This window comes from Astatotilapia calliptera, chromosome 3, assembly GCF_964374335.1.
Source record: "Astatotilapia calliptera chromosome 3, fAstCal68.1, whole genome shotgun sequence".
NCBI classification, from domain to species: domain Eukaryota; kingdom Metazoa; phylum Chordata; class Actinopteri; order Cichliformes; family Cichlidae; genus Astatotilapia; species Astatotilapia calliptera.
The window spans coordinates 61,643,516-61,652,187 of NC_137424.1; the positions used below are offsets into that span (position 1 = coordinate 61,643,516).

At 40.4% G+C, this 8,672-nt stretch overlaps 1 protein-coding gene across 2 annotated transcripts; it reads left to right on the plus strand.

The window, feature by feature from the left end:
* Positions 1-82: 82 nt before the first annotated feature.
* LOC113009123 (uncharacterized) lies at positions 83-6,589 on the plus strand. 2 transcript variants are annotated; one of them, XR_013903406.1, is made up of 2 exons: positions 83-6,374; positions 6,476-6,589. XR_013903406.1 is itself a non-coding variant. In XM_080293226.1 (2 exons), the coding sequence occupies exon 2, from the start codon at positions 1,124-1,126 to the stop codon at positions 5,969-5,971; it is 4,848 nt and encodes a 1,615-aa protein (XP_080149352.1). In that variant the 5' UTR covers positions 83-401; positions 503-1,123; the 3' UTR covers positions 5,972-6,583. The 2 variants fall into 2 exon arrangements, 1 of the variants encoding a protein (XP_080149352.1); XM_080293226.1 differs by having other exon boundaries at positions 83-401; positions 503-6,583.
* Positions 6,590-8,672: the final 2,083 nt, after the last annotated feature.

Genomic DNA, 8,672 nt, shown 5'->3' on the forward strand with positions numbered 1-8,672 from the left:
ACAGTCTTCAAATCTTAATGGATATGTATGTTATATATGCTTCTAAAAGTATGTACTTTTTAGTACATATCAGTATGTTTAACTGCCATAAATGTAAATTATGTCAGTTTGTTTAATTTATTGTGTTCATTTATGTTATTTATTTTCTTTATTTATTGTTCCTTTTGGGGTAGGAACTAAGGTTCATTCTGTGTTGCACACAGGCCTTTTTAAGTGACGTAAAGGGAAGTAAAAAGCATGTGCAAGAAGCTAAGTTAATAAGTTAACTAAGGCAGAAGAAGGAATAAATAAGCAGTTTAAAGTAAAAGAAAGCTGCAAAGAAGAAGAAATTGGGAATTATTTTTGTTAAGTTTTGTTCCTGAAGCGGACTCATTCCCTCACGGTTACGTGCAGCCAGCGAGGTACGTTAACTGTGTTTGTTTATCGCGTATATGTTAACTTGGGTTTAAATGTTTATTTGTAATATTTATGTTGGTCATTCTGTACTTTTATGTAATAACAGTTTGACGGTGGATTTTATGGTGTTTCTGAGGAGAAGTGTGACAGAAGAATAAATCCATCTGTGAATGAAGAACCGTGGTGTCGTGTATTAACTGGAGGGAGTGATAGTCAAACTCGGACCTGCCCAGACTCGCCCTATCAGCGCAAATTCGACAGCTCATCAAGACGGGAACACAGATAAGCCACTGTTTAGGACACACAGGTTCATAAGGTTTTCATGAAGAAGTCTATAAGCCAGACTCTAAAGTTTTTGGTCTGAAAAGTAACACAAGAGTTGGAAACTAAAAGGAACTGTGTATAGCCTGGCAGCCACGCTGTTTCACGTATATGAATGTGCATTTACGTAAGAGATGTAAATTCATGTTCAGCTGAATAATTATAGTTGGCTCTGAAAGGGCAGAAGTAAACTTTGTACATTTTGACAGAAATTCAGTTTGTATTTATGGTTCAGTGTCTTTTAAGAACTCTGTTAAGTGTACTTACTCTGTAATATTCTACATGTATGGGCTAATTTGAATGAGAGTGACTTCATTTAGTTAAGCTCATTCTTTCAGTATTCACAAATGTTGTTGCAGCTTGCTCTTCTATGCTGCCTGTGTATATTTGTGTCTAAATAATCAAAATGTCACATACAAGTAAAGAAGCTCAGGGTGCAGTAGCTGCTCCGGAAGAAGAGACTGAGTTAGAACAGACAGGTGAATCAAATATCGGGCAAAATATAGCACCACCTGAAGAGCCTCGTAGAAGTGAAAGAGCCCGAACATTAACAGAAAAAGGAAAAGAGTTTCAGAAAGAGCAAATCAAAGGGCTATTGCTTCGCTTTGACAGCAAATATGAACGATGGAAAGCTCTGATTAAGGTAGCTAAAAGATCTGTATTAAAACAGGATCCTAGTGACATCCTACAAGAACACATCACCAGTATTCAAAGGGAATTATCTGAGTTGAACATTGCTTATGATGATTACAGAAGAATTGATCAACCAGCCCATGACATGCGTCGCAAGATGGATAACTGCATCTCGATCACAAAGACTGTAGTACAAAATGCTCAATCTGAAATGCAGGGAACAGCGGAGGAGTTGATTTGGCCAGATAATAGTTCTGTATTCTCATCGTCAGCCTCCAGTGTTTCACTTCCTGCCTCTAATGGTTCTAAAGCTTCTTCTATTCACTCAAACGTATCTTCACTTAGAAGACAAGAAGCTGCTGCCGAGTATGCAGCTACACAGGCTGTACTGCAGATTATGGCTGAACAAGAGGGCCACGAAGAGAAACTGCAAAACCTTGAAGCTGAAGAGAGGTTGATCATTGCAGACCAAGAAGCAGCAGCATTAGCTCGTCGTCTTGAAGGAGAAAGGGAAGAAACTGAACGTAGGCTAGAAAGAGAGAAACAAGAGGCTGCTCTCTTAAAGAAACAGCAAGAAGAGAATGCTGCAAGAAGAAGGTCTGTAGAAAACCTAAAGAGAGAACTTGAGCGTTTGGAAAATTTGAAAAGGCTGAATGCAGCCAAAGCAAGGCTTCAAGTATATGATGAGAGTGAGCTCAGTCCAGCCCAAGGGAATGCTGCACAGAGCCTGGATCTACATAAGGTTATGCAGCCACTCAATCAGGTGAAGACTGAGGACCAGCACTCACAACCACCAAAGGATGCAGTGCTAACACATGTGCTCCACGATAGCACAGGAGAGCTCGTGAAGGTCTTAGCTGAGGCTATATCAGCAAATAGGCTACCCATTCCAGAGCCCACAGTTTTTAGTGGTGATCCACTCAAGTTTAATCATTGGAAGTCATCCTTCCAAACTCTTATTGAAAAGAAAAACATTCCAAGCTCGGAGAAAATATTCTTCCTCCAGAAATATGTTGGAGGAGCAGCTAGAGAGGCATTAGAAGGTTATTTTCTGATTGGTTCAGATACTGCATATGTTGCTGCATGGGAACTCCTCAATGAGCGATACGGCCAGCCTTTTATGATTGCCAAAGCCTGCCGAGACAAATTACATGCCTGGCCAAAGATAGCATCAAGAGAGAGCGCTGACTTAAGGAAATTTGTGGACTTTTTACGCAGTTGTGAATGTGCCATGGCTCACAATGAGAGTCTGCGTATTCTTGATGATGGCATTGAAAACCAAAAACTGACAGCCAAGTTGCCTGATTGGTTAAGCAGCAGATGGAACCGAAAAGCCACACAGTATCAGCTGGAGCATGGAAGGTTCCCAGATTTCAAGTATTTCGTAACTTTCCTGACTTTGGAGGCTAGTATTGCTTGTAACCCTGTTACATCTTACTATGCTTTGCGGCAAGGGGAGCCAGAAAGGACAAGATCTAAACCTCAGAATGTAGTGACCTCTAAGAACCAAGCAGCAAATGCAAGGATTTTTACAACTAACACCACTGAGAAGAGCATAAGCACATGTATGTTTTGTAAGAAAACAGGGCATGTCTTGCACAAGTGCCGTAGACTAACTGCAAGGCCAGTTGCTGACAGAGTGAAGTTCATACAAGGTGAGAAACTGTGCTTTGGCTGTTTGAGTCCTGGCCATCAATCCAAGCATTGCAGCAACCGGATGGTCTGCGACACCTGCTCAAAGCGCCACCCCACATGCTTACATGAGGGTCGCTCAAAGCAAAAGGAAAATGACGAGACAAGTTGCAGTAAAGAAAGAAAGCCACAATCGCCGCAAGACACCACTCACGAAACCACATCCAATAGAGTTGTGCATGATGGTAACAGTGCTCAGACTTCAGCAATAGTTCCTGTTTATGCATCAATGCCAAGTGATTCAAACAAAGAAGTCCTTGTCTATGCTCTGTTAGATTCACAAAGTGATTCTTCATTCATTCTTGAAGAAGTGGTAGATGCTCTTGATGTTAATGCAGAGCCAGTCAAGTTGAAGCTGTCTACAATGTCTTCCAAGGAGACAATTGTACCATGCAAAAGACTCAAAGGTCTACAAATAAGAGGGTTATCTTCTTCTAAGAAGATCACAGTGCCAACGGTCTACACTCGTGAATTCATACCTGCCAATCGTACACACATTCCAACACCAGAGACTGCAAAGGCATGGCCTCATTTAGAGCATCTTGCGGAACACATTGCCCCGCCGAAGAAATGTGAAATCGGTCTTCTTATCGGGTATAACTGTCCACAAGCACTAATGCCTAGAGAAGTTGTATGTGGTGAGGACAACCAGCCCTTCGCACAGAAAACTGACGTAGGCTGGAGCATAGTGAGCTATGGTGATCCAGGTGAACACTACAGTGATGCAATAGGAGTAAGTCACCGCATCATTGTAAAGCAAGTGACCCCTGAACCCAAAGTAACAAGTAAGTTGAAGAGCGAAGTTCATTATGTTTGCAAAACAAGAATTAAGGAGATGACTGCTCCAGAAGACATACTTAAGGTGCTGGAATCTGACTTCAGTGAAAGGCTTGGAGAAGAGACAAATCTCTCGCAAGAAGATCTCCGGTTTTTGACTAAAATGAAAGAAGAAATTAAGCACAAAGAAGACGGACATCTTGAAATGCCTCTGCCTTTTAAACAGAGCAGGCCAGAGCTACCACATAACAAGCCAAGTGCTGTTCAACGCCTCATGTGCTTGGAAAAGAAGCTCAAGAGAGACCAGAAATATCGGAGAGACTACATGAACTTCATGGAAGACATTATCAGTCGTGGTGAAGCAGAAAAGGTCCCAGAAAAAGAGCTTGATAAACGATCAGCTTGGTATATTCCCCACCATGGCGTATACCACCCTCAAAAGCCAGAGAAACTGCGAGTGGTCTTTGATTGCTCGGCAAGATTTCAAGACATGTCATTGAATGACTACCTTCTTACAGGGCCAGAGCTCACAAACACCTTGGTGGGAGTTCTTTGTAGATTTCGAAAGGGCCCAGTCGCTATTATGTGTGATGTGGAACGAATGTTTCATCAATTCCATGTAAAGCCTGAAGACCAAGACTACTTGAGGTTCTTATGGTGGGAGAATGGTGATCTTGAGTCTCCGCCATCAGTTTTTCGGATGAAAGTCCATTTGTTTGGAGCAGCTTCCTCACCTGGCTGTGCCAATTTTGGACTTAAACATCTAGCCACAGAAGGTCAAGATCGATTTAACCAAAGCACTGTCAAGTTCATCCGAAGAAATTTTTATGTTGATGATGGACTGGTGAGTGTAAGGTCTGATGCTGAGGCAATCAAGCTGATCAAGGAAGCAAGAGAGCTTTGCAGCACAGGCAAGCTTAGACTACACAAGTTCATTTCCAACAGCAAGAAGGTATTGGAGTCAATACCAAAGGAAGAGTGTGCAGACAGTGTCAAAGAACTGGACATAGATTTAGGGGAGCCACTCCTAGAAAGAGCACTGGGCGTGCAATGGTGCGTATCCTCTGATGACTTTCAGTTCAGAGTAACTGTCAAGAAACACCCAATGACGAGAAGGGGAGTGCTATCCACAGTAGCTTCCATCTACGATCCTTTGGGTTTCGTAGCACCGTTTGTTTTGCGTGGGAAGTTGATCTTGCAACAGTTGAGTCGAGAGAAAGCTAGTTGGGATGAACCACTTTCAGAGGAGTGCAGATCACAGTGGCAGTCATGGTTACAAGATCTCCATAACTTGTGTCAAGTAAAGATTAAGAGGTGCTACATACCAGCAAGCTTCATAGATGTCAAGCAGTACGAGTTACATCACTTCTCAGATGCTAGCTTCACAGGTTATGGGGAGTGCACTTATCTAAGAGCAGTGGACTCTAATGGCAGCGTACACTGCTCACTTGTCATGGGGAAAGCACGTGTTGCCCCCACTAAGGTCACAACAGTTCCAAGGCTTGAGTTGTCTGCAGCAGTGGTTGCTGCGAAGATGGGTGCCATCTTAAAACATGAGCTCGAAATAGACAACCTTAAGGAATATTATTGGACTGATTCAAAGGTTGTTCTCGGGTACATTAATAATGATGCCAGACGCTTTCATGTTTTCGTGGCAAATAGGATCCAGAGAATCAAAGCCACCACAGATGTCAACCAGTGGTATCATGTGCAGTCCGAAGACAATCCGGCGGACCATGCTTCGAGAGGGTTATCGGCAGATCGGCTCGTTGCTTCAAATTGGTTCACTGGCCCAGACTTTCTGTGGGAAAGGGAGCTACCCACAAGAGATGCTAAGGTGGGAGAGGGTAGTGATACTGATCCAGAACTTCGAAGGGCTCAGGTGCTCAACACCAGCGCAAGGATAAATAGAACATTGTTGGACCGCCTGACTAAGTTTTCTGACTGGAAAAGAGTTGTTAAGGCTATTGCTTGTCTTAAACGTCATGCTAAGCAAGTTAAGGGTCTTAGTCCCAAACTCAATGGAAGTACAAGTGTTGAGGAAAGACAACAAGCTGAACTTTTCCTAATCAGATTGGTCCAAACAGAAGTATTCAGCAGTGAAATCAAGAATTTACAGCAATCCAAGGACGTAAAATCCAAAGACAAATAATAAGCATGTGTTAAACTAAATGCTTATAACTTGAAGATGCAAATCTGGGAAGAAATCTCAAGTTGAGATTTGGTGGGAGTTTAACTGCCATAAATGTAAATTATGTCAGTTTGTTTAATTTATTGTGTTCATTTATGTTATTTATTTTCTTTATTTATTGTTCCTTTTGGGGTAGGAACTAAGGTTCATTCTGTGTTGCACACAGGCCTTTTTAAGTGACGTAAAGGGAAGTAAAAAGCATGTGCAAGAAGCTAAGTTAATAAGTTAACTAAGGCAGAAGAAGGAATAAATAAGCAGTTTAAAGTAAAAGAAAGCTGCAAAGAAGAAGAAATTGGGAATTATTTTTGTTAAGTTTTGTTCCTGAAGCGGACTCATTCCCTCACGGTTACGTGCAGCCAGCGAGGTACGTTAACTGTGTTTGTTTATCGCGTATATGTTAACTTGGGTTTAAATGTTTATTTGTAATATTTATGTTGGTCATTCTGTACTTTTATGTAATAACAGTTTGACGGTGGATTTTATGGTGTTTCTGAGGAGAAGTGTGACAGAAGAATAAATCCATCTGTGAATGAAGAACCGTGGTGTCGTGTATTAACTGGAGGGAGTGATAGTATGTGTTTATATATTGTATTTTTATTGTATTTATGTCAGTAAATGTCAGTGTTAAATGTTAGCTAGATGTCAGTAAAGTGCAGATATCAGGTCAGATTTCTTATCCCTCCAGATTAAAAGTGTAAAGTCCTAGTTATAGGACATATGTGTTTTAGTCAGCCAAGAGACACAAAAACAGTGCTGTGTGATACTACAGATTTTAGTATTGATCTGATACCAAGAAAATACAGAGGCAGTATTGTTGATGCCAGTACCAATACTGATACTCTTAACCAAAAAAAGGCAGCTTGTACAGGAGAGCACTGTGTCATGATTTTTATTTCTATTTGGAAATTATGAACGGATTTTAATGGCCACTAAAATCCTTAATTTTGAATTACAAGCTTCCAGGCAAACATGGTCTGGTAGTTTGTGGCTGTGGTAGGAACATTGTTGAGCATCTGTGAGTAATGATGTCACTAGAGGGAAGCAACAATCGCCTGCTCTTCAGTGACTTACCGTATAAAAGTAGAAATTGCGATATAACCACACAAAGGTTCTTTCTCTAACTTCGAGTGGTTTAAATTCCTTCAATCTTACTACACTCTTGGTGTCTTCTCTCAGTATAGCAATCAACAATTGATTCTATTAGGAGATCAGGTTGCCTTAATCTTACTACATTATTAAAATAATTTAAGATGTTTATGTTTTTTTGGCATTCCTGTTTTCTATAATTTTCTTAAACAAAAGTTAAAAAGAAAAGATTTGAATCATGTTTGAGGTTGATGTCTTAAAATATAATATCAATAATGCAAAAGTAAGGCTCTGGCTAGACAGCTCTAAATGTTTAAGCCTTCAGAAAAAAAAGAAAAGAAAAAGAAATCATCCGTAACAGTAAACCTGAGAGTCTGATTTATTCATATTAATATTCAAACTAGAAACAAACAAACAAACAAACAAAATCCCCCCACAAATTTCACATTATGTGGCCTTGCAGCAACCAGCAAAACATGTGTTAAACATGTACTATAGCGTCACCTTGTGGAAAAAACTGGAAATAATTAAATCAGAAGCGAGCCCATTTAAGCTGTACTGAGGTGTAACCCTACTAAAGGTTTATTAGCAAGAAAAGTCCTAAAAGGCCAGTATAAGATGATCTAGGATTGGCAGGAAGCCAAGGTATAAACATCAATAAGGAAGGACCACACCAGGGTAAACAGTGCACAAATTGTTATATTTGACTATATCAGCTGCAAATAAATGTACTTAAAATAATAAAATAAAATGCTAAATACCCCCCCCCCCAAAAAAAAAAAGAATAACAAACTAAATTAAAGTATACATATAGCTTTTCTCTGAGTCATATGTATGAATGAATAATGTCTGATAACTGATGGATCATTGGGACCTGTTCTGTTTATTTAACTGTTGTCCTACTGCTGAAAAAAGAAAGTTTGTAGTCTTGCAGGTATCTGAAACTTTGATGGGAACGAAGCTCTGGATTCGATAAAACCTCAGCAAATCCTATCCACTTTTGAACAATAAGTATCAGTGTAACTTTTATCTTAATATAATAACTATTATATTGGCCATATCATATTTACACTGACATAAGTCTCATGAACAACATTAGCTAATTGTTATTTACTAGCTAATCTTAAATGACTGTTCAGTACAGAAATGAAGCCCAATAATCATGTTTTACAGTCCTGTGGTCTCAGCCTCAGATACTTATTAGATCACACAAAGCTTGTGTAGAAACAAACAAACAAATGAACAAAATATGCTCTCCTTCATTTCTGTCAACCACACGTTTCCAGCTATCATGGTTGCTAGGCGACCTGGGCAGCACGACAGAGGCTAGACCGTCCCGTTTCACAAGCCTCGCACTTCAGGCCTTAGCGGTCTTTGAGTACATGGCCCTTGAGGACCGTTGAGGCTGCGTACTTTAAGGCTGCAGACCCTGAATTGGGATACAGCCTGTGTCTGAACTTCTCTGTGCCATAATGGTTCTGAGAACTACTCACATTTCTGTTATGTTGCCTTTGTGTTTTTTCTAGTTACGATTGTCTCGTCTGTCTTATCTAGATTCCCTGGTCCTGTCCTTGTT